The sequence below is a fragment of the Molossus molossus genome, unplaced genomic scaffold, assembly GCF_014108415.1.
Source record: "Molossus molossus isolate mMolMol1 unplaced genomic scaffold, mMolMol1.p scaffold_m16_p_11, whole genome shotgun sequence".
NCBI classification, from domain to species: domain Eukaryota; kingdom Metazoa; phylum Chordata; class Mammalia; order Chiroptera; family Molossidae; genus Molossus; species Molossus molossus.
This window is the reverse complement of record NW_023425346.1, coordinates 107,501,283-107,525,939: the sequence shown is the minus strand read 5'-3', so window position 1 is coordinate 107,525,939 and position 24,657 is coordinate 107,501,283. Positions and strand designations below refer to the sequence as shown.

The 24,657-nt window shown below is 58.9% G+C and overlaps 2 protein-coding genes across 3 annotated transcripts in view; one reads left to right on the top strand and one right to left on the bottom strand.

The window, feature by feature from the left end:
• THAP4 (THAP domain containing 4) overlaps positions 1 to 3,881 on the top strand; it is a 39,361-nt gene extending 35,480 nt beyond the window's left edge. For both annotated transcript variants that reach the window (XM_036254097.1, XM_036254098.1), the window contains one exon: positions 3,619 to 3,881. In XM_036254097.1, the coding sequence (XP_036109990.1) occupies positions 3,619 to 3,738 (120 nt within the window). In that variant the 3' untranslated portion in view covers positions 3,739 to 3,881. The remainder of the gene's footprint in view (positions 1 to 3,618) is intronic.
• A 6,761-nt stretch (positions 3,882 to 10,642) lies between these two features.
• BOK (BCL2 family apoptosis regulator BOK) lies at positions 10,643 to 19,216 on the bottom strand. Its single transcript, XM_036254515.1, has 5 exons — positions 19,051 to 19,216; positions 18,303 to 18,554; positions 15,892 to 16,020; positions 11,865 to 12,028; positions 10,643 to 11,211 (listed from the first exon to the last, which is right to left on the bottom strand). Exons 2-5 carry the CDS (start codon positions 18,523 to 18,525, stop codon positions 11,086 to 11,088), a joined length of 642 nt encoding a protein of 213 aa, XP_036110408.1. The 5' UTR covers positions 18,526 to 18,554; positions 19,051 to 19,216; the 3' UTR covers positions 10,643 to 11,085.
• Between the last annotated feature and the right edge of the window lie 5,441 nt (positions 19,217 to 24,657).

Sequence of the window (24,657 nt, the reverse complement as noted above, 5' to 3'; positions counted from 1 at the left end):
CATTCCCATCAACAGGCTCGGGCTCCAGTGCCCCACCCTCGTCAGCACTCGGTGTTTCCTGGGTCCCGAGAGCAGCCGTCCTGGTGGGCGAGGCTCACTGTGGCTTCTGTTTGCCTGTCCACGGTCAGTGCTGTCGGGCAGCTGTTCATGGGCCTATCGGCCACCGCGTCCTCTTTGGAGAAATGTCTGCTCAAGTCCTTTGTCCATATTTGAACAGGGTAGTTTGGTTTTTTTGGTTGTTGAGTTGTAGGAGTCCTTTTTTTTTTATCCTCAACCGAGGACAATCTTCTATTTTTTGTTCAGATAGAGTGGGAGAGAGAGAGAGAGAGAAACATCGACATGAAAGGGACACATCGAGTGGTCCCCACCCACAAGACCCAACCAGGGCCGGGGACAAACCGCAACTGAGGCACACGCCCTTAGTGGGAACCAAACCCGGGTCTCTCTGGACCACAGGCCAGTGCTCTAACCACTGAGAAAACCGGCCAGGTCCGTAGGAGTTCTTGATGTATTCTGGACATTAATTCTAACATCAGATAGATGACCGGCAGCTCTTTCCCTCCGCTCTGTTGGCTGTCTTCTTACTCTGTGGACAGTGCCTTTTGATGTACACATTTAAAAAGATATTCATGAAGTCCACTTTGTGTACTTTTTTCTCTTGTTGGTATGTGTTTGGTGTTATGTCCATGAACTTGTCACTGGGCCCAGTGTCATGAAACTTTTGCCCATGTTTTCTTCTAAGGTTTATAAATTTAGCTTTTATATTCAAGCCTCTGATCTATTTTGAGTCACTGTTTTGTATATACTGTTAGATAAGAGTCCAGCTTCAGTCTTTTGCATGTGAGTGTCCAGTTTTCCCAGCACCATCAGCAGAAGAGACTGTCCTTTCTGCACTGAATGGTCTTGGCAGCCGCGGAAACCAGTCAGGACAGCTAGGGGTGTCTTCACCAGCAGGACCGTCTTCTTCTAATTCAGCACTGAAGCTGGCCCAGGGTCCGGACAGTCAGAGCTGAGGGACCAGGGCTCAGCCCGGAGTCGTTCTCACCGCCTCTCCGTCACCTGGCGTCCTCCTCACTCGATCAGGCCACACCCACACGGCCCAGCCACTGCCCGTCCCCGTGGCCAGCCTTCGATCCCTCACCCCGTGCAGTGTCTTAAACACTGTGTTGATTGCTCCACCCAGGAATCTTCAGAAATGCCCTTTTGCCCGCACTGTGGTGGCCACACTTTAAGCAAATTAACTGTTTGTCACTCATACCGGTTCTCACACTTCAGTGTGCTGATGAATCTAGGGGTTATGTTGAAATGCATATTCTGATACAGTGAATCTGGGTGCCCCTCACCCCCCAAAAAGACAGACTGTCTTCCTGTAGCTTCAGAGGCTCAGAGCTGCCCTTGTCTGAGAAGTGGAGCCCCCGCTGTGGGGCCTCCCCAGAACATGGGCTCATGGCAGCCTGAGCGACTCCACTTGGCAGTCAACAGGGCCAACCCCACCTACTGAAATGAGGACCAGCCTGTGGCTCAGATGGGTCTCTGGCAGCCTCGGAACACCCAGTTAGTATTGTTTTCTTTATTGATTTTAGAGAGAGAGATAGAAACATCGATGAGAGAGAACATCGACTGGCCGCCTCCTGCACGCCCCCCACTGGGGATCAGCCCACAACCTGGGCATGTGCCCTGACCCAAATTGAACCGGCAACCTCCTGGTGCAGGGTCAACACTGAACCGCTGAGCCACACCGGCCAGGCAGCACCCAGTTATCAGTGACCTCACCGGGTTGCTAGTTGGCACCAGAGGCCAGGGCACCAGAAGAGGTCTGTTTGGCCTGAGTGATGCAGTGTGCATCTGCCTCAACTTCAGATCTTCCCAAATAACTTTAATTTGAAGAAGAAAATAGCACAAGAAAGTTCAAGGGGACACAGAGCTCCAAGGACCTGGCAGATGGCTCTCGGGGAGGCACTGCCATCACCGGCTTTGGTGCTGAGCCAGCCACTGTGATAGCCGACTGTTGTCCCTGAGATGTCACCGAGGAGGCCGCTCTCCGTGCCTGTGCACACCTGGGGCAGTGGGCATGGGCAGCCCTCACCTGCTCTTCCTGGGACCCAGGCAGAGGTCGCCTCGGTGTCTCGGCACGGTGACCACTCCCAGCGTCTCTTGTTCACCTGCTTCTTGCTGCCAAGTTGCTTATTTGGAGCAGGACGGCTGCTACAGGGCATTTTCAGGTTTTGGCGCAGACAGAACTGAAGACAGAGACACTGGGGTCCCTGTGCAGTGAGACGGGTGTGAGTGCGTGTGGGCATTCAGAGCCACCCAGCCGTGCAGAAAGCCGACGGCAGGTGACGGAGCCACCTCCGGTCTCCTGCGCATCCCTTCTCTGTGGGGCCCGGGTCCTTGCAGCCTTGGTGGCGTCCTGATGCCTTTAGGTGGACTCCTCGCCATCTGGCTCTTCCTCTGCCAGAGAGTCGGTCAGTCACAGCCCAACAGCACTCCTGTTCCGTGTGCTCCTGGGGCCTGAGATGCTCTGGGCACTCGGAAGGGTGCCCCCAGCCGTCTCTGGGCAGCTGTCGTGGCTGCCCACGGGTCCACAGACAGCCCGGGCGGAGCTTCCTCACGGGCTGCGGGTGCCTCGCCGGAGCAGCTTCCACGGCTCCTTCCCACAGTGCCGCTGCCGCTGCTCGGGCTGTCAGCTTCGCCTTAGCAGGTGTCGGGCTCACAGACAGGAAGAGAGGTGGCTTCTAAGTACCCCAAGATGTGAGGGACCAAGTCGAGTGTTTGTCTGTTCATCTAGACCAGGTCTCAGGACTCCTGGGTCTTGGTACGTGCCACGGCTCTGTGGGCAGAGTGTCATCTTATTCGTGGAGAAAAGCGTGGGTGGTCTTTCTCCATCGCTAGTGGGAGTGGGGCCTTGGGCACCACTGGAAGAAGCGTTTCCGGAGGCCCCACAGGGGGACGAGATGTGGTGGAAAGTTTTATCTCCGTGGAATCACAGACTTGGGTTTCCAAGTCCCATTTCCCGTAGCCCAGTCCTGGAACAGGTGCAGCTGGGGTTCAGTTGAGCTGGAAGTGAAGCCAGTGTCCAGTGTCTGCTCCATGTTGGGTCCAGCACAGCATCGGGCTGTCTGCAGTCCATCCATCGGTCCATTATGTGGCCGTGCGTCATGTGGGCAAATGCAGGGGAGCTGAGAGCGCGAACCCCCCACCCCGACAAGAGTCCCAAAAATGCAAGAGAGTGAACTCCTCTGTTTAGATTAAACATCGCGAGCCATCCCGGGCTGGCAGGGGCCATGTCTGCTCTGGCCAGTGGCCTGTCCCCAGGTGTGGCTGACAGGCAAGCGCCGGGCATGCGTCTGTTCTTTCTCCGTCCGTCCCTCCCCCTCGACCTGCAGGGACGCGGCGGGGCTCTCTGCGTGTGTCCGCTGCAGCTTCCAGGCAGCTGCACCAGTAGCCTGTGCTGCCGGCCTCTGCTCTGCTGCTCCCAGTGCTCAGGACGCGGTCGGCACAGTGCACCCTCTGACTCGCAGCGAGGTGGCGTGTGGCTGCCCTGCAGGGGCCTCGGGCTTCCGTTGTATCTTTGGAAGATGAAACTAAGGTGTTTTGTATTTGCTTTGTTCTTCTCAGATCACCCGAAAATTCAGGCTGAATTCTGAAGGCAAACTTGAACAGACAGTCTCCATGGCAACCACTACCCAGCCCATGACTCAGCATCTTCACATCACCTACAAGAAGGTGACCCCGTGACCCAGAGCAGAGCTCCATCCAGGCCACGGGTGTCGGGACGTGACACTGGGCTTCTCACGGAGGCTGCAGCAGGTGTGGGTGTGGCGCAGGTCCCAGGGCTCCAGGATGTTGTCCCCTGGTCCTGTAATGGATAGAAAACCAAATAAAAGGCCTTTATTTTTATGGCTGAGCATTTTGATAACTATGATGTGTGCGGACTGTCCCTCTCCGCATCTGCCGGTGACTTTTCCAGAGTCTTTTCCCAAAAAACTAAGAAAGGGTGACTCTCTCTTTCTTCCTGCATTTCTGATAAGATCTTAGATATTTATAAACCTTCAGTAGAGGGGCCGGTGATGAGCTGAAGACAAAGAGGGCAGAAGAGGTTGCTGTGATTTCAACGAGCTGGAGGAGCCGAGGAGCCGTCTCCATGAGGACAGGGGGTTCCCGAGGCAGGAGGGCCTTGTGAGCTCAGCGTCGCTGTGTGCGTTCATTTTGCTACTCTGTCCTGTAGGCTGGTTTGATTTCTTTCCTGCTGTCGGGAGAGTTTACAGACATTCACCCACCCTGTCCTGTCGCCCAGCTACACGCCTGCCGCTGCTTCCATCCCGGGGCTCCACCTGTGCTCCCCTTCTTTCTGCTGCAGTATTTTTAAGCAAATTTCAGACATAATGTCATTGACCCCGAATGCTTCCACAGGTGCTTACCAACAAAGCTTTTTATTTTCTTCACACACCAGGGTATCGGAAGCCACACCAAGAACACAAACGTGGTGTGGAGAGGGGTGCTCTAGCTGCAGGGGGCTAACACCTGCAGGAACAGCACCCACCCCTGGGGCCTGGGGACCACAGGAGTTACCAGTGGGGGCCTGGGGACCACAGGAGTTACCAGAGGGGGCCTGGGGACCACAGGAGTTACCAGGCGGGGGTTTGGGGACCACAGGAGTTACCAGTGGGGGCCTGGGGACCACAGGAGTTACCAGTGGGGGCCTGGGGACCACAGGAGTTACCAGTGGGGGCCTGGGGGCCACAGGAGTTACCAGTGGGGGCCTGGGGACCACAGGAGTTACCAGAGGGGGCCTGGGGACCACAGGAGTTACCAGAGGGGGCCTGGGGTTCACAGGAGTTACCAGAGGGGGCCTGGGGTTCACAGGAGTTATCAGAGGGGGCCTGGGGTTCACAGGAGTTATCAGAGGGGGCCTGGGGACCACAGGAGTTACCAGAGGGGGCCTGGGGTTCACAGGAGTTATCAGAGGGGGCCTGGGGACCACAGGAGTTACCAGTGGGGGCCTGGGGTTCACAGGAGTTACCAGTGGGGGCCTGGGGCCACAGGAGTTACCAGAGGGGGCCTGGGGCCACAGGAGTTACCAGAGGGGGCCTGGGGTTCACAGGAGTTACCACTGGGGGCCTGGGGGCCACAGGAGTTACCAGAGGGGGCCTGGGGGCCACAGGAGTTACCAGAGGGGGCCTGGGGGCCACAGGAGTTACCAGAGGGGGCCTGGGGTTCACAGGAGTTACCACTGGGGGCCTGGGGGCCACAGGAGTTACCAGAGGGGGCCTGGGGGCCACAGGAGTTACCAGAGGGGGCCTGGGGTTCACAGGAGTTACCAGAGGGGGCCTGGGGTTCACAGGAGTTACCAGAGGGGGCCTGGGGACCACAGGAGTTATCAGTGGGGGCCTGGGGACCACAGGAGTTATCAGTGGGGGCCTGGGGACCACAGGAGTTATCAGTGGGGGCCTGGGGACCACAGGAGTTATCAGTGGGGGCCTGGGGACCACAGGAGTTATCAGTGGGGGCCTGGGGACCACAGGAGTTATCAGTGGGGGCCTGGGGACCACAGGAGTTATCAGTGGGGGCCTGGGGACCACCGGAGTTATCAGTGGGGGCCTGGGGACCACAGGAGTTCACAGTGGGGGCCTGGGGACCACAGGAGTTACCAGTGGGGGCCTGGGGACCACAGGAGTTACCAGTGGGGGCCTGGGGACCACAGGAGTTATCAGAGGGGGCCTGGGGACCACAGGAGTTACCAGTGGGGGCCTGGGGACCCAGGAGTTATCCAGTGGGGGCCTGGGGAACCACAGGAGTTATCAGTGGGGGCCTGGGGACCACAGAGTTATCAGTGGGGGCCTGGGGACCACAGGAGTTATCAGTGGGGGCCTGGGGACCACAGGAGTTATCAGTGGGGGCCTGGGGACCACAGGAGTTATCAGTGGGGGCCTGGGGACCACAGGAGTTACCAGTGGGGGCCTGGGGACCACAGGAGTTACCAGTGGGGGCCTGGGGACCACAGGAGTTACCAGTGGGGGCCTGGGGACCACAGGAGTTATCAGTGGGGGCCTGGGGACCACAGGAGTTATCAGTGGGGGGCCTGGGGACCACAGGAGTTATCAGTGGGGGCCTGGGGACCACAGGAGTTATCAGTGGGGGCCTGGGACCACAGGAGTTATCAGTGGGGGCCTGGGGACCACAGGAGTTACCAGTGGGGGCCTGGGGACCACAGGAGTTACCAGTGGGGGCCTGGGGACCACAGGAGTTATCAGTGGGGGCCTGGGGACCACAGGAGTTATCAGTGGGGGCCTGGGGACCACAGGAGTTATCAGTGGGGGCCTGGGGACCACAGGAGTTACCAGTGGGGGCCTGGGGTTCACAGGAGTTACCAGAGGGGGCCTGGGGTTCACAGGAGTTACCAGAGGGGGCCTGGGGACCACAGGAGTTACCAGTGGGGGCCTGGGGACCACAGGAGTTACCAGAGGGGGCCTGGGGTTCACAGGAGTTACCAGTGGGGGCCTGGGAGCCCGAGGGGAACCAGAGCTGGTGATGAGCCGTCAGAGGGGCACGGCTGGTGCCCGGTGCCAGGGTGCAGGGAAGCCGAGCATCCGAGAAGAACCAGGTGCGAGAGGAACTCGGGTGCATGCGTCCTGAGGCACAGCCCCTCTCCCTGTAAGTACGGTGGTGGGGCCGGCGTGGGGTGGACATGCTCGTTCCAAAGGGAAAGTGGTTGGGTCCTGAGCGAAGCTGTACCCTTAAGGCCCAGGAATCCTCTGGCCCAGTGTCTACCTCTAGGCCCAGGAGGGTGGAGGTTCCTCCCGGGCGGTGGTCACGCCAGTGGCTCTGCCCACCTGGGGTCACCTGGGGGGACCTCTGCAGCCGCCTCGCCCCTGCAGGGCCTAGTCTCTGCCTGGATCACGGCCCCTGGGCCATGGCGTCTTCCAGAGTCTCGGTGGAGGTAGCACAGCCCCACAGCTGGTGCGCACGCCCCTGAGGGGGGCTCAGGAATGTGGGGAGCAGGCTCTTTCACCCTCAGCCTGTAAGAAGGCACCCCACGCCCAGAAATGCCTTCCATCATTCTCCTGGTCGTGGACAATAGGCCCTGGCTTCTGTGGGGGCTGGCTGATTTCCCCAGGGTCTTGCACAATAGCCCCTAGCCTCTTTGAGCTGGCCAGTCAGTATTCATGTCCTTATCAGATCTGGCCACACCTGTCTGCCTGCTCTGAACAAGCATGCTCATTACTTTCAGTGTGGACAAGCTGAGAATGTTCCAGACTTTTAAAGTTTGCTTCCCACCCCCGCACCTCACCAGTTACTGTGCTGGAAGGGGCGCAGGGAGGGCCCTGCCCGGGCCAGAGCCAAGAAATGAGAAGCAAGTGACTGATGGGCCATCTCCTCCACTCCAACTCCTGCCTCTGACTTGGGGAGCTGGTCACTACTCAGGGCGTCCCAGGCTGCATAGTCTGGGCTCGTCCGGGCTCTGGTCACGTCGGCCGTGTTCCTCTGTCCTCTGCTCCCAGACGACTGGAACCTGGAGGGGCTCTGCCGGCCATCTTCACAGTCTGCTCTTCTCACCCCAAGGATGCGGGGACCAGCAGGCGCCACGTGAAAGGGTTGCCGGCCGGGGTGGCTCCCTGTGGAGTGGTCACTGCTTCCGCATCTGGGGCTGAGCTTCCCTGCACCCTGAAATGTTCACACCAGAAAGCCGGCACGAAAGCCTAGCTCAGCTGTCAATGAAATAAATATGCAAACCTGTAAAAGCCTTAATAAGAACTTATTTGAGCCCGGCTGGTGTGGCTCAGGGGTGTAGCATCGACCCTGCACAAGAGGTCGCCAGTTCAGTTCCCGGTCAGGGCACACGCCCAGGTTGTGAGCCTGATCCCCAGTGGGGGGCGTGCAGGAGGCGGCCAGTCGGTGTCCTCTCATCGATGTTTATATCTCTGTCTCCCTCTCCCTTCCTCTCTAAAATCAATAAAGAAAAAAAACTTTTTTTAAAGAATTTATTTGAGCCAAGATTTTGAGGACATGCCGGAAGGAAGATCTCCATGGATTGAGACTGCTCCAAGGAAGTGTGCTTTCCAGTCTTTTTATAAATTTAGGGTCACAGGAGATGTAAGGTCACAAGAAGTCCTCTGGTGGCAGATGGAGGAGGCAGGGACTCTCTGGGCTTAGATAGAGAGAAATGGAGACACAGGCCTGCTTGTCACTGGTGCAGGAGGGTCCCATGAGCTTGGGGAGGAGACCACACGCAGAGCAAGTGTCCTCTGAGCAAGCTGCTGGTGGGCCCGGCTGGGGGTCTGGGTGGGCGAAGCTCGCTCGAGGGGAAGACGAGCCGTTCGCTAAGGAAGCTGTGGGATGTGACCTTCCAGCATGACCTGCCCAGCCGGGCTGCCGTTCAGTCCCCGGCTCGTCAGGTCTACAGAGCCCCTCTTTGTTCTCACTTTAACTTCGACTGTTAGGGGGAGAATATCCTGACCCTGGGTGATGGCCAAGGACTGAGTCCTTTTCCCACACCCCTCAGCTCTTCCGCTCCTGCTCGAACCCAGTACTTGTGTGCATTTGATGGGTCCAACCCAGCGCAGCCCTGTTCTCCTGGTCAGGGGGTTGCTCCGATGATCCCACCGTTGGCCTCACAGAGCCCCCCAGCCCTGACGGCTCTGTGCTCCAGTACCCCCACATCTGCTGCCCCAGAGGCCAATCTCCGGAGCAGGGGTGTGGAGCGAGGGGTGGGACTGAGACCGCAGGCCGCAGCCCCGCTCCCGGCCTGGTCCATGGGCACAAGGGGAAAACTGTGTACTTGTCTTCACTGGACTGTGAGGGTGCTGAGGTCATGGGCCTTCACCCTGCGCTGCTTCAGCTTGGGGCACACGCACCTTTTCTAAGTGTCCACACTGTTTCCAATGCACAATTTAAGATGATACATTTTTCCTCTATTGATTTTAGAGAGAGAGGAAGTGAGAGGTAGTGAGATAGAAACATTGATGAGAGAGGACGACTGGCCGCCTCCTGCACGCCCCCCACTGGGGATCAGGCCCACAACCTGGGCATGTGCCCTGACCTGGAATCGAACCTCATGGAGCAGGGGTCGACGCTCAACCACCGAGCCACACCGGCCGGGCAGATTATACGTTTTTTTACTTAATTTTTTTCACGTACGTCTTCTAAGTCCCTGTCATTGTCCCTGACATTCATTATGGGTTTGTCTCAAGTTATATTTTTGAAAATGTTACATGTTACCAACACTTCCTTCCAGTATATATTCCATCTTTAATGTTTCTAGATTTTAAATCTTATTTGGGAAGGTTTTGCCCACTCCTCAGTTCCAAAGAAATGCACTCGTTTTTCCTGGTATTGTTTCGTTTTTCCTCCTCAGCTCGTTGGCCCTGTGGAGTCGTCTGGTGCACAGTGCAGTGTACAGGTCCAATTTGTTTTTTCCCAAATGGCTCACGGTGATGAGCTCCTCTCCCCCTGCCGCCCACGCTGCCGCCGTCCTCCGGCTTGTCCTCGGGCTGGGCCTGGGTCTGGGGGCCCGAGTCCCTGCCTGGCTGCCCCTGCCTGGTGCCTGGCAGACAGATGGTCCATCCAGACGGCCCTGTTCCTCCTCATTCCTCTTCTTTCTAAGGGTTTTTCTGGATGTTTTTGCTTTTTTGTTTCCCTCATATGAACTTTACAACTAGGTTGTTTAGATCCGGGGGCGGGGCAGAAAAGTCCTGGTGTTTTCTGTAAGGACGACATGACATTTACGAACACGTGGAGAACGGTCTCGTGTGCGGGTCCCTCTCCAGCCGCGGGGGCTCTGTCTGCTGGGCGTCCTCAGAGGCCTCACGCCGAGAACGTGACCCTCTTGCCACTGTTGGAAATGGGGCCCCTGTGCCAGGTCCCTTCCACCTGCACGTTCAGAAAGACCACTGGCCTGCCGCTGCTGTCCTGAGCACGCTCCGCACGCGTATGCTGCACACAGCACGCTCCGTCCAAGCGAATGGCAGCAAGTGGGCAGGCGGGGAGCCTTGTGCAGCCCCGGCTGATGGCTGCCCCTTCCTCCCTCCCGCATCCCTTTCTCCTGCCCACTCCTTCCTTCTCCCCACCTGCGGGCCCTGGGAGGGAGTGTGGGTGGAGGCTGAGGGACCCCGTGCGGGGGCTGGAAGGGGCGATGGGGTCCGCTGACAACAGCTGCCCCGCAGGACGCTTGCTTCGTCTGGAGGAGGCCTGTGCGCAGGGCTAGACCTGAGCAGCCGTCTGACTGCCTTGTAGAGAGGGGAAGTGAGGCTGAGACCAGGAGCCCTCTCCTGCGCCGTGTGCCTGCGGCCTGGACGGGAGGCGGAGGGTGACGGACCGGAGCCGGCCAGGGCCGAGGGGCAGGCTGCAGTGAGGGAACAGGCCCTGTCGGTCAAGAAGAGGGACGGGAACGGCCAGGACAGACGGGGTCGTGGAAAGCAGGTGGCCGCACCCCGCTCTTGTTCACCTGTGTGCGCGGGGCAGGATGCGTGTGCGTGTGCGTGTGCGTGTGCAATGGGTCGTGCGTGGGCTCCTGCGTGTGGCCCACGGGGGCAGAAGGCAGCAAGTGAAGACGGCTGATCACACTGGGTTCACCTGCCTCCTGCCCGATCCCGGGCAGCCGTACAAGGACGGGCACACGGAACGCAGGCGGGTTGCCCTCCATGGCTGTGACTCTTTATTGGGATCAAACACACACCCCGTCGGGAGCTCGTGCATCACGGGTCAGGTGTGCGGCTGGAGCCCCAGCCCCGCCCTGCCACAGGGGAGGACTCCCCCCAGAAATGGGTTCAGCAGAGCGCAGCAGCCTGACGCTCTCGCCCCACAGCTCCTGCAGCCGCGTCAGGCCTGGGTCACCTTCAGGCCGACGCTCTGACGTGTCACCCTCTGTGGACGGGACCCTGGCGTCAGGTGAGAGCTCGGAGTTGCCAGCTGCCTTCCTCCTGGCCCAGGAGGTGACCTTGACCCGGCTCCAGGAGAAGGGGCACAAAGGGCAGGGCCACGGGACGGCTCCAGGCCCGGGAGCCCGCCTTCCCACTTCGAGGGCCTGGGCGTGCGGAGGGCTCCTCGGGAGGGCGGCTCGGCGGAGGGCGTGCGGGCGGGCCGGGCTCATCTCTCCGGCAACAGCACGAAGAAAGCAGCCTTCAGGAAGCGGCCGAAGCTGCAGAGCACGGTCACGAGCCAATGGGAGTGGAAGCTGGGGTCACTGCTGACCACGCACTTGAGGACATCGGTCTGCGGGGGGGACAGTGAGAGCAGAGCTGGGCAGCAAGTCCCCGAGCCTTCCACCCGGGTCAGCCCCGTCGACAGGCAGCCCGCACGGTCTGCTCAGGGCTGAGGGCTCCAGCAGGGACCAGTCACCCGCCATGAGGAGTCAGATGGCGGGAGAGGAGGCAGCTGGGCCCACTGGCCAGGGAGCCCCCATGTCCATGGGCAAGGGCGAGGAGGGGACAGAGGCCTCAGGGTCCCAGTGCTGGGTGCACAGGAGTCTCCCGGAGGCAGTGACCTCAGCCGAGGTGGAGCAGGGCCCTGCTGCCCTTGGGCCCCGCTCTTCCCCCACCCACTTCAGGGAGAAGACAGCTGTGGGCGGGGCCGGCCCCAGTGCCCAGGCCCCAACGGCCCCAGGGTCTGGCCAGCCAGGGGGCAGTCAGGGACCCAGAGGCAGTGCTGGGGTACAACCAGTGCCCTCGCTCCCTGGGTAGCTCACTAGGTGCTGGACCACAGGGAGAACAAGGCAGCACCGGACCCTTTGCCCTCGGGGGCCGAGTCTGCTCCCCAGACACCTGCACTGCTGAAGTTGGGGGGGAGAGGTCAACAGGGCAGGGTAGCAGAGCTGGTCCTGCACCCAGTGGCCCAGCCCTCCTCCCTCCCCCCCAGACCCCACTCACCCATCCCCCGCGCCTCCGCAGCCAGGCGGCCAGGGTCTTGCGCACGAACTCCCCGAGGCAGTCGACCAGCGCGTGGACCATGGCGGGCTGGGCCTGCCGCACACAGTCCACGGCCAGCCCCGCGGCCACCAGGTACAGGGACACCACCTTGCCCCAGGTGACACCTGCAGGGGAGGATGCTGGTCAGAGGCCGCAGAAACCCCACTCTCGTCCAGTGTGGGGTCCCGTGAAGAGACTGAGCATCACCCCGGCCACTTGGCTGATGGCGGAGGCGACGCTCAGGGGCCAGGCCCTACACACGGCGCCACCTGGCAGGTGCTGGCCGTCACTGCTGCAGGCAGTTCTTAGGCGGAGGTTTCCTGGGCCTCCATCCACACCTGGGCCAGTCCTGTCTCCCGGGGGCAGTCGTCAGGGAGGCAACCGAGGGGGGTGCTGACTGCCCGGCAGCTGGATGTGGGCAGTGAGCAGCTCCCAGGGGCATCTGCCCTCCAGTCTGTCCCCCTGGGCAGCCCTCTGGGGCAGGAGGATGTTCTGCAGGAGGAAGGGCCTCCCCAGACCACCACGCTGCCCGGAGCGGGGGTGCGCAGAGCTCAGAATAACCACCCAGAGAGGTGCCTGCACGTTACAAGGTGTGATTCCCTCTAACGTATAAAGAGAGTTTATAAACCAGTGAGAAAAAGGTGAAACACATTAAGAGAAGTGAGCACAGGAACAGCTGCTTCACAAAAGGAAAAACAGAAAGAACACGCGAGACACGGAAAAGCTCACTAATAACCAGGGGGAGCACGGACACGGGATGCAGACGACACCTACGAGATGAGACACAGATGGCAACATGAGCCCAGGGCCCGGCCCGTGGGCACGGCGGGCGAGGGGAGCCCTCCGTCCACCTTGCCCAGCAGCACAGCGATCGCTATGAAATAAATCAGCTGGAGTAGATGCTTGTTCAGGACCGTCCTTGGCAGCCTGATCCAATCGCCAGAAGCTGGGAACGCCCCACGGGGCGTCCAGACAGCGGGCGCAGCTGGGCCACAGGACCGCAGCTCGGACACCTGGCCGTCCGCTCAGCGAGAGCGACGACACTGAGCCCCGTGTGTGGGTCCATCCGCGTGATGTCCAGGAAGCGGGGGCATGGCTGCTGGGGACAGGAGCCAGGGGCGGGGGAGCCGAGGGCAGGGTGCGCTTCCTGATGGGAAAACTGGGCGGCAGCAGGCGCAGCGTGAACCCGCTGAGTGTACAGCATCAGACACGCTAAACCGTGAACTGGCTCCGACCGCGTTGGCTCCACGGTTAGACCCACCGTCTCAGGTCCGATTCCCCTCAAGGGCACGTACCTCGGTTGCGGTTGCGGTTCGTCCTTGACCCTGATCAGGGTTGTGCGGGAAGCAACCAATCGATGTGTTTCTCACGTTGATGTTTCTCTCTCCCTCTCAATCCCTCTCTATCTGAAGATAAATAGAGAAACATCCTCAGGTGAGGATTAGAAACAAACGTATCATAGGTCAGACCACGTCGCTCCCCCCTGTAACTGTTCTTCCTCTGTCAACAGGCCCGAGTCTGAAACGCCCCCAAGCCAGGCCGTCCCTCTTAGGCCTGCAGTGCCCCACCCCCAGGATTCTGATCAAGGTCCCCCCTCCAAGCACCCCCCAGGCCCTCACACTATGCTCCCCATTTACCAGCTGCCACAGGGCCCCCCGCCTGGCCCCACAGGTGCCCAACAGGAGGCGGATGGAGCCTGGGGTCCGAGAGGGACAGCAGCCCTGCGGCACCATCCGCAGAGAGGACAGTGTGTTCCAGGGACGTCTTGTTTCCTCTGAGCTCCTCTGTGTTCTGCCGTTTACGGAGATACAACATCATCACCGTCAATTCATCCTTCTGAGGTGAGACATCCGTGTTCCGATAGTCACAAAGCTGTGCAACCATCACCACCGTCGAGTTCCAGAACATTCTCATCAGCCTGAAACGCAACCTCCCCCAGGCCCTCATGCCCGCCCCTGAACTGGGCACATGTGCTGCAGACTCGCCTGCTGTGGACACGTCAGTGTAGCGTCAGTGTCCCAGCGTGTCGGCTCCTTTCCCTCGCACGTGGCCAGGCTCAGGGAGGGGAGCGTGTCCTTCTGTGGCCGATGTCTTCCCTGACGCGGACGGACCATGCTCTGTTTGCCCGCTGCCCCGGTGATGCCCTCGGGTCACCTGCACCTTCCTGCCTCTCAGGAATCTTGCTGCTCTGAACACCTGGGCACCGTCCCCGTGCGGATGCGCTCGTTTCTCGAGCTGTCATGGCAACTGCCTCAGAAACACTGGCACGTGTCCAAGCAGCGGCCCCTGCCCATTCGCCAGCAGCTGAAGGGGTTCCTCAGTGTTCCGTCCTCAGCGGTGTGTGTGCCGGACGCTGACCGTCCTGGCGCCAGGGGTCTCTGGTGTGCGTCTCCCTGGTGACGGGCCATCTGCACACCCCCGGAAAGCTGTCCAGACCCTTCACTCATTTTTAAACTGGTCGTCTTTTTCTTTCCTTGATCTTTGTGTGGTAAAGTAATTTGCCTTGTGATAAGGGGAAAATGAAAACTCTTGCCAACTTTTTTTTTTTTTATCCTCACCTGAGAACATTCTTCCATTTTTTGTTCAGATAGAGTGGGAGGGAGAAAGAGGAAGAGAGAGAGAAACGTGACGTGAAAGGGACATGAGTGGCTGCCTCCTGCACGACCAACCAGGGCCGGGGACAAACTGCAATCGAGGTACGCGCCCTTAGCGGGAACCGAACCCGGGTCTCTCTGGACCACAGGCCGACGCTCTAACCGCTGAGCCAAACTGGCCAGGGCTCCTGCTAACTTTTAATCGGAGAGGGAAAAGTTCCCTTGTCCACTGCGGTGAGCTGAGAAGCCCGAAGCGCAAGCACAGCCAGGAGCAGCGTCCGTTGCCTCTGCCCGGGAGGAGGCTCGGCCACTGCCGGACACCACAGAATCCTGCCCTGCAGCCCTGGAGCTGCCCACAGCACCAGCCAGCCCCGGCCCCAGCCTGAGCCAGAGGGCTCCAGGCCTGGCAGAGAGAGAGGAGACCACGGTCCAGGCTGAGGGTCAATGAGGGCAGGGCCCAGGGCAGCATGGGAGGGGCTGTGGGCAGAGAGGGACAAGGGCTGGCAACTGCCCGATGGCTGGGCTCACCTGTGGCAGAAGGGTCCAAGGACCCCAACGGCGGGATGGATGACGGCGACGGGAGCCCACAGGCAGCAAGGGGCAGGCACCTCTCAGGCCTGTCCCTGCACTGGGCAAGGCTGGGCAGGCTAGGGTAGGAAGCCCCATTCTGGTCCTCATCCTGTCCCCTCACGCACACCCACACCACCCGGGGACCAGACCCCCGCCTCCCTGCTCTGACCCAATCACCAGCAGGCCAAAGCGGCCCTTCTCTCAGACCAACTGTCCTCTAACCAGCCTCGGGCTCCTAAACCAGCCTCCCGACAGCCTGGAGACACACAGGCAGCCACCCACGTGCCGGCGTCAGGCCAGGACACCCACCTTGCCCTCCACACAGAGGCCCCTCCACGCCCCAGGGCTCCCCAGGACCTGGCTCAGCACCAGGAGAACATTCCAGAGGAGCCTGCTGTTCCCCAGTCCTCCCGGGCACCCCCACAACATCTTCGCGGTGGTAACTTCTGCCCAGGGAGGTGAGCGCTGGCCCGCCCAGTGGCAGCCCCGAGGAAGCCGGATCCCGCAGTCCCATGTCCCGCTGCCAAAGAGGCCTGTGACTCAGGCCCTGCTCTGTCCCGGTCACGCGGCTGTGAGCCCAAGCCCCACGGACCACAGGACACGTGCCGGCCTCCCGGCCCCACTCCTGCCAACAGCCGGCACCACGGCAGCCCGGGGCACGCAGCTGAGCTGGACTTCGAACCACCTCGGGCCCAGCTGATTTCCAACAGGAGCCACCGAGGCTCCTGCCAGCTGCCTAGCGCCCGTCCTCACCAAGAAGGCAGCATGGGCCCCGGCCCAGCCACCCCGCACGGTGGGCTTCCCGGGGTGGACCGCAGACCCACCTGCGGTGAAGATCTGGGCCGCCACGGCCAGGAAGGCGTCCGTCACCACGCTCTCGGAGTGCAGGGAGATGTTCAGCTGGCGCGCCACGTTGCGGTAGACGCTGGGCCGAATCAGTTCCAGCTCGTCCCCTGCCGTCACACAGGGGTCAGCGGGGTCCCCTTGCCTGGCCCCAGCCCCCATCACATGGGCCTGCGACCTGCCCACTCCTCAGCCCCACAGCCAGTTGGCCTGGAGACCCTTCCTGCACGGACTGGCTTATACCTGACCCCACCCCCTCCCCCACATAGCCCCTGAGGACAAGGAGACCAGAGAGGTGCGGTGGGCACCCCCCCAAACCTGCCTCTGCCTGCCCACCCCCCACCCAGGGCGAAGCCGGCTGGGCCGGTGGGGCGGGAATCTCAGGAGGAGCATGGCCCGTGCCTGATGGGTGACTCACGGCCCACAGTGAGCTGCCTGGGCGGCAGGCAGACAGGGCAGGCAGCCAGCCCCAACAAGGCCATGGATTTTGACCCACACAGGTGGGCAGCCCTGGCCACTGCCTCAGAAGCTGACCTCACTCAGGCCCCAGCACCGCTCGGTGAACCAAGAAACAGAGCCATCGTCTGGGGCCCCCGCACTGCCCAGGCTCCACTGTGTGCCTGTGCCAATGGGTGTGTCCTGGGCAGCCACACTGCAGAGGACAGGCCCTGTCACCGGTCCCGTCTGCTGCCTGTGCTCCCCAGGGCGCCCTTGGCAGCGATGCCGGGGATTCCACAGCCCTCAGACTGGGTGTCCCGCAGCCCAGCCTCTCAGCCAAAGCAAACAGGGAAACGCTGACTGGACAGTCCTGGCTGATAAGGGCGTCCGCGTCCTCCCTGGGGCCAGCTGCACACCATCTAATTAATTAAGATCTGGAGCCGAGCAGAGGCGGGGTGATGGGGGCATGGAAATTCCCAGGGCTGGCCTGGCTGTTCCCACACAGACCTGGGGGCTGCTGGGGACTGGTCCCGAGAGACTGACCATGGGATGTGACCCAGCTTCTTCCTGTGTGCACTGTCCCTTGGAGCTGGGCGTCTGCTGAGGAGGGGCTGGGGGCACGCTGGGGCCCAGGGCAGGATGCAGGGAACAGGACATACAGGCTTGGAGACCCAAGCCACCACCCTCCAGGGCCCCCTTGGCCATCTGGCAGGCGCCGTGCCCCAGGGACTGGACATGCTGGGCTGGACACTGGGAAAGGGCCTTGACGGCCCAGTTTCTGAGAGGGCTAGTGCAGCTACCCAGGCCCTTCAGACCCACAGAGTTCAAATCAGAGCTTTTCAGACAAGCTTAAACAAGAGGGACGCTGGGCCCAGGGGCAGCCCCACCAGGCTGGGGGCTGGGTCACAGAGCAGGCCAGGCGGGACTTCGTCCTGGCTGTGTCCGTGGTCCTCTAGAAGGCGCCCCCAGTGTCATCCCCCGCCCAGCTGGAAGAAACAGCAGTGGGCATCCCCAAACCCCATTTGCTCTCCACACCCAGAAACCTCTCCCTTCCCCCAAGGCCCAGGTCGGACACCAGCTTCCTGCAGCCGTCTGCACGGCCCCATGGAATCTACGCCTCACACTCCTGGGAGGCCAGTACACGCAGCCCTGCTCCCAGGGCCACACAAAACAGGGGGCAGCGGACATGAGCGTCAGCCTCTCCCCACCCTGGGCCTGCTGCCTGCTGCTCCCCGCTCCCAGAATGATAATGGCTGGAGGTCAGGCCCTCAGTCCCCATGGTGAGGTGGACTGAGGGGTGAGGGGCCCAGACAATGGAGAAGATGGAGACAGTCAGGGGCTGTGCGTGACCATACGGACCCGCCCCATGGTGGTGTCAGCTGTCCTGGGCACCCAGTTCTGCTGGGGGCCCTTAGAGGCCTCCAAACCAAGAGGAAAGAGCAGCAGAGAGCGGGATTTCAGCCAGTATCCGAAAGGACCTATTTTCCAAAACAAACATCGGGATGTGGTCCGACAAAGGATAGTTGTGCCCAGCCGAGAACAAGGGTCACTGGAAATTTAGCCACGAAAACATTATTCTCCCTGCAACTTTGTATCTTCTATGGCCAGAATGTCTGCATGGACTGAGCAGGCAAGTCGGGGAGTCTGTGGGAGGTCTGCAGTGCACCCGAGCAGAGCCGGAGAGGGTAAACACAGGGCTAGGAGGGAGAGGGGGAGCATCGCCTGGGTGGCCTGCCTTGTGCGCATGGTTACTCCGGCAACCCCCAGGCCAGCCCCTCTCTGCCCCAGGGGGAGACTGAGGCCCAGAAGTGGAGGGTGCTACTGGCCAGGTCACCCGGTGGGCGGGCCAGTGCGGAAACAGCTGTACCCAGAAGCGCAGCAGCGTGTGCGGGGCCCAGCCGACCGGCTCGGGAGGGGCAGTCTGGGGACCCCACCCGCCCGGGCCCACACTCACCCAGGCGCAGCAGCACGGTGCACACCTCGGCCAGGCGGCTGCCCGGCGCGAGCGCCGCGCGCTCAGGCGCGCTCCAGGCGAGGCCAGCCCGTAGCAGCCGCGCGTGCACGAACTCCCGGCCGAGCGCCTTAGCCTGGGCCACCAGCTCCTTATCGGTGGGCGAGCGGTCGAAGGCGTCCATGATCTCGGCGGCGAAAACCGAGGAGCGCCGCAGCACCTCCATGGCGGGGACACGGGCGGGGGACGCCGCACCTGCGGGCAGACAGCGCTCAGCCCGGCCGCGCGGCCTGGCGGGCAAGTGGGAGGCTGGCCGCTCGAGGAGGGCGAGGAGGGCGGGAAGGGGCGCGGTGTGCGCCCAGATCGAGTCTGCGCGCCGGCTGGGCGCACGGAGAGGCCCGGCCGGGCGCGGCTCCAGGGCAGGGCTGCGGCCAGCTGGGGGCAACCGTGTTTCTGTGCCGCAAGCCTTTCAAAGCACGGAGTCACCTTCTCTTAAATTCCGGATTAAATAACAAAGATCCCCACAGATGCCAGGGTCAGGAAGGACCACGGGGAATAGCGATTTGCTCCGCGCTCGAAGGTGAATGAACGGTCGGCGGAGGCACAGCCCAACCTGCTGGGAGCCAGCGGGACCCCGGCCCGGCCCCGCCACAACCTCCGCTCTGCGCCGCGCCGCCCTCGGGGTTCGTCCCTGGCCTGGCCGTTCCCCTGGCGCGTCCGCGAGGGGAGGAACCCCGCGCGCCCTGCTCACCGCTCCCGCCGCATGTGCATGTCGGGCGCCGGGGCCGGGGTGGAGTTCCAGCTGCAGGATCTGCTCGCCGCCGTCTCCGCCGATCTCGATCTTAACATCAAACCTTCGAGGACGCGCGCCCGCCCCGTCCGCACCTGAGCCCGGCTGGGGCGCCCAGTGCGCGGGGCCTCGCGCGCTCCTGGGGCTCTGGCAGCAGCGGGGGCGAGGGGAGCGCGGGGCTCACCGAGCGACTCTGGCCAGCGAGAGGCGAGGCTTGGGGCTTCGCCTTCTATGGAAAAGGCAACCCCTGGGGCGGAGCCGCCTCCCGGCTTAAGGAGGCCCAAGCGAGTTCCCAGTACTCGCTCAGGGAGGGCCACCGGCAGAAACTGCCCCCACAAGGCCCAACGGTTAGGACCTAGCTGGAGCCCCAGCCACCTGGGTTCACACCCGGCTCCATTTTCTTATTGACTCCTAGAGGTTCCTTATATATTCTGGATAGTGTCCCTGGCCCGACACGTGGGTTTGTGTTAGAGATGGATTCGTGGATTTTCGTGGTGTTGAAGAGACTGCAAATACTATGTGCCACTCTGTGGTTGCTGTTGCTTACAACGAACAGGAGTTGCTCTCAATGAAGTTTTTGTTAATCCTCACCCAAGGAAATGTTTCCATTGATTTGGGGGTGGAATGGAAGGGAGGCAGAGAGCGAGGGAGAAACACTAAGGTGTCGTCTATTTGTTGCCTCCTGCACCAGCCAGACCAGCCGGGTATGGAACCTGCAACCTAGGTACATGCCCTTGACCAGGAATCAAAGCCACCGCCCTTCCTCCGCCTGCCCACGCCCTTGAGCCAAACCAGCCGGGTGGTCAAAGAAGTCTCTTTTATCAGTCTTTTGTCTGATGGCTAAAGCCTGTTCATAAGGATATTCTGTTTTCTTTTAGAAGTATAATTAGCGTTCACATGGCGATGGATCACATTAATTCTTGTGAATGGTGTGGTAAGGGGCCAGAGCGCATGCATTTTCTGTGTGGGCATCCAGTTGACCCAGCATCATTTTTTGAAAAGACCATTGTTTCCCCACTGATTGGAAGAGTCCCCATAATAAATCGAGTGATGTAGACGTGAGGATCTGCTCTGGACTCTTCTATCCCACTGGTTATTTCTGTATCCTTGAGCCAACACAGCCCAGTCCAAACAACAGGACTGACCAACTGACCCACTTCACACAGATACAGCCAACAGAATACATATTAACTAAAATAAACCAAATCCTGGGCCATAACGTTGCAACACATTTAAAAGGACTGAAATCATACAAGTGTGTTCTCTATGAATTAATTTAAAACTCAATAACAGTAAAACTATTTGACAGCCTCCAAGTGCTCAGAAATTAAACATCACACTTGTAAATAATCAGTAGGTCACCCTGGAAATTTGGCTCAGCAGCTGGAGTGTGGGCCTATGGACCAAAGAGTCATGGGTTTGATTCTTGTCAAGGGCACGTACCTTGGTTGCAGTTCAATCCCTGGTCCTGGCTGCGGTCTCATGGGAGGCAACCAATCAATGTGTCTCTCTCACATCGATATTTCTCTCTCTCTCTCCATCCCTCCTGCTCTATCTGAAAATCAATGAAAAAATATCCTTGGGTGAGGATTTTTTTTTTAAAAGAAAGAATCATGGGTCAAAGAGTAAATTACAAGGGAAGTTGCAAAATATTTAGAAGTGAACAATAGTAAAAATGTGACATCAAACATTATGGGATGCAGGTAAAACAATGCTGAGAGGAAAATTTATAGTTTTAGAAGAAAGATTAAATATTTATGCTCTAACCTCCAACTCAAGAAGATAGAATAACAAATTCGACCCAAAGGCGAATAAAATAATAAGAGCAGAAATTAATAAAACAAAGCAAAAATGAGAGAAAATCAACAAAGCCCCAAACTGGTTCTTTGAAGAGATTAATAGAACTGATAAACCCCTGGAAATATTGGGTAAGAACTCCCACACACACAAATTCTAATATCAGGAATGAAAAAGAGACATCACTACAGGTATTGCAAACATTAAAAGGATAATAAAAGGGTAGTATGACCAACTTCGACAGTAAATTTGAAGTTTAAATAAAATGTAATTTATCAAAACTGACTCTAGAAGAAATAGAAAGCCTGGGTAGTCCTATACCAATTAAATACATTTAATCCATAATTTAAATGTTTCCTACAAAGAAAATTCTAGGTTCAGATGGTTTCATTGACAAATTCTAAACAGTCGAAGAAATACCACCAACTGTATCCAACCTGTCCAAAAAAAATAAAAAACGAGGGAGCCTTTTCCCAACTTATTTTGTGAGGCCAACATAATATTGATCCCTAAACCTGTCACGAACATTACAAGATGCTAGGAAAGCTACCAAAGCTGTCCGCCTTGGCATCCCCACCTGTAGAACAGAGAGTAACATCTATCTCCTATGGTAGTTGAGAGCACTGAATTAATCCGTGTAGACAATGGCTTGTCGTGTATCAAGTGCTCAGTAATTTTTCGCTCTTTTTTTGCAGAGCAGTCACAGAACTCTGAAGTGCTGCAGAGTCCGGTGCATGAGGACAGAGCGTACCTCGGAGTTTCTGACGAGCACTCAGACTGGGGCTTCCCTGTGTTTTATAGATGGAAATAGGGAAGCTCCGAACAGGAAAGGGACTTGCCCAAGGAGTGGCTGCAGGACTGGGCATAGCCAGACTATGAACTTGAGTCTGACTCCAGGGCCCCCGGAACACGCCTTTGGCAGGGGAAGAATCTATGCCTGTGGACCTCTGATAACACCAACCCCCCCACCCCTCCTTATATAGGAAGTGTGGCCTCAGGGAACTTCCAGCCATGCCTGAAACCAGTGACATTTTCCTGGACCTTCCAGATCAGAGAAAGCCGTGTCTCAAGATATTCAATACTGAATACTGACAACAGCAAGGATCTCACAGGGCGCAAGTGTTTATCGAGGAGGTGGTTAAACCCGTCCGGAGGACCTGCACAACTCTTATCCAGCCCCCAAAACCCAGGCTGTGCTGGGGTCAGTGGAGGTCTTCCTGCCCCTTGAGGCCTGGAGGAGGCTGGCCTGATCCACCCAGTCCCAGCCCCCACGTCCTGAGGGTGCATTGACATTCTTCCAGTTACCTTGGCCCTGATTATCTGCCTCACAGAATTCTGACTTTCCCCTCTTATCTTGCATCTGACCTCTGTGTGGAACTTGGTCCCTGCTTGATGAGGGACTGTCTGAGTGTCCTCAGCCCAAACTGCCTTAGCCATAGGGAGGTTTGGGGAAGTGTGCAACAAAAATACCCAAGGAGAGGTCCCCTGGTTTCAGGCATGGCTGGATCCAGGAGTCTCCTTCCCTCCGTGAGTCTGTCTGTGCTCCTTCCTGATGGCTTTGCTCTCAGGCAGCTTGTCCCCCAGTGACTGCAGACTAATGCCTGCGGCTCCCTGTCTCAGCCTCACCGACTCAGCCTTTCCCTGTGGAAAAAGTTCCCTGTGGGACTGGCAGCTTCTGTCCTTGGCTCACTGCTGAACCAGCTGTGGCTGGAAGCGGGAAAGGTGTCCGTTCTCAGGCCTGATCACAAACCTGGCCCTGGATGGGGTGCAGTGGCCCTTCAGTGCCCCCCCCCAGCATGGATGAGGGTGGGGCTCAAGCTGCTATGGGAGGTAACAGGAGGATCCTGGCTTTCTGAACAAAATTGCTCAAGACTATTGTGTGGGTCCCAACTTAGAGAACAGAGAGGTCCCTAACCCAGTGACGCCAGATTTGTAAAGTGAGTGGCAATACCCACCTCAGATATGGTCGGGGTCCCCGCCTGGTCCCCCCAAACTCCTTCAGGAGGACAGACATACACAGGGTGGTGTCCCCTCCCCAGAGCGAATGCACAGGCCCGTGAGACCCACGTGGGACTTCTGCCCTCCAGAACCATCGGATAAGTGTGTGCTGTCCGTGGCCATTCAGTGGTTGTGATTTGTGAGAGCAGCCACAGGAACATCCCCGGCGTGGCACTGCTGTGTGAGCTCATCTCTGTTCATGTTCCTGCGCCTGCCTGGACAGGCAGGGGACACTTGGAGCTGGCCTCTGCGCCCCCCAGGGGGAACCTAGTCATGAATGATACATGCTCACTTGATAAATTCTGGAAAATATAGGAAACGCAAAATGAATTTGCACAATGGCCCTGGCCGGTTTGGCTCAGTGGTTAGAGCGTCGGCCTGCGGTCCAGAGAGACCCGGGTTCGGTTCCCGCTAAGGGCACGTACCTCAGTTGCAGTTTGTCCCCGGCCCTGGTCGGTCATGCGGGTGGCAGCCACTCGATGTGATTCTTTCACGTCGATGTTTCTCTCTCTCTCTGTTCCTCTCTCTCCCTCCCACTCTACCTGAACAAAAAAAAAAAAAAAGGAAAAATGTCCTCAGGTGAGGATAAAAAAAAGAATTTGCACAATGGATTCATAATCTGGCTCACAGGCAACCACCGCAAATGGTTGGATATATTTTTATCCAACCACAGGAGAAGAAAGGTAAAGAGAAGGAGAGAGGGAGGGAGCTGGGTTGTGGCTGAGGAGTGTTTGTCCCCCCCACCCCCACCCCCACCCCCACCGGGGCCTGTGAGCACTTCCCCAGCTCATTACAATTCTGTACAAACGGTACCTTGATGACTGCCCTGGGCCCCACTCTGTGGCTGCATCACTCGGCTGTTTCTGCCACTGGGTGTGTTTAAGTTGTTTGCACTTTTCCACTATTGAGCTAACCATGTGCTTCTGATAATGTTCTTAGCATTGCTGTCTAGAAGTGGCTTCCAGGTCAGCGGGAGGGGCACTTTTTTTTTTTTTTGGTACATGCCCCTAGCGGGAACCGAACCCAGGACTTTCTGGTCCGCAGGCCAAGGCTCCAACCGCTGAGCCAAGCCGACCAGGGCAGGGAGGGGCATTTTTAAAACTCCGCATGAAGACATGCTTGGGCCCTGGTGGGGTAGCTCAGTTGTTAGAGCATCAACCGGATACGCCAGGGTTGCGGGTTCGATCTCCAATCAGGGCACTTGCAAGAAACAACCAATGAATGAATAAATAAGTGGAATAACAAACTGATGTCTCTCTCTCTCATCAATAAATTAAAAATAAAAAAAGAGATGTGTTTTGGGGACAGCATGGTCCCCGTGAAACCCCACTGCCAGGTCCAAACACCAGACCAGGGCAAAGACTTTGAACTCCATCGGGTGGGCATGTGGCAGAGTGAGTGTCCGGTCTGTACCGGGAGACAGTGCTGGAGGTGTCCAGGAGGCTGGTCAAGAGGCGAGGGCCGGGCAGCACCCGAGGGCACCCAGGCGTCACCAACCTGGGTTTGAATGTTTCCGGAACTTAAATTCAATCTTACAAAGTGAGGATTTGCTGTTTGGGAGGACAGAGGAGAATGTGACCGAGGCCTCGAGTTATGCGACACAACAGGTTGGGTGCATGGGACCCCTTGAGGCCCTGGCTTGTGGGCCGGTCTGCCTGGGGCCTGTGCTCACCAGGTTCTGTGAAGCACACACGATCAAATCCCTGAGCACACACTCGGGAAACACTGTGTGCCCCCAGCAAGTGGTGCCCCCAATGTGCCAGGATGGCACCC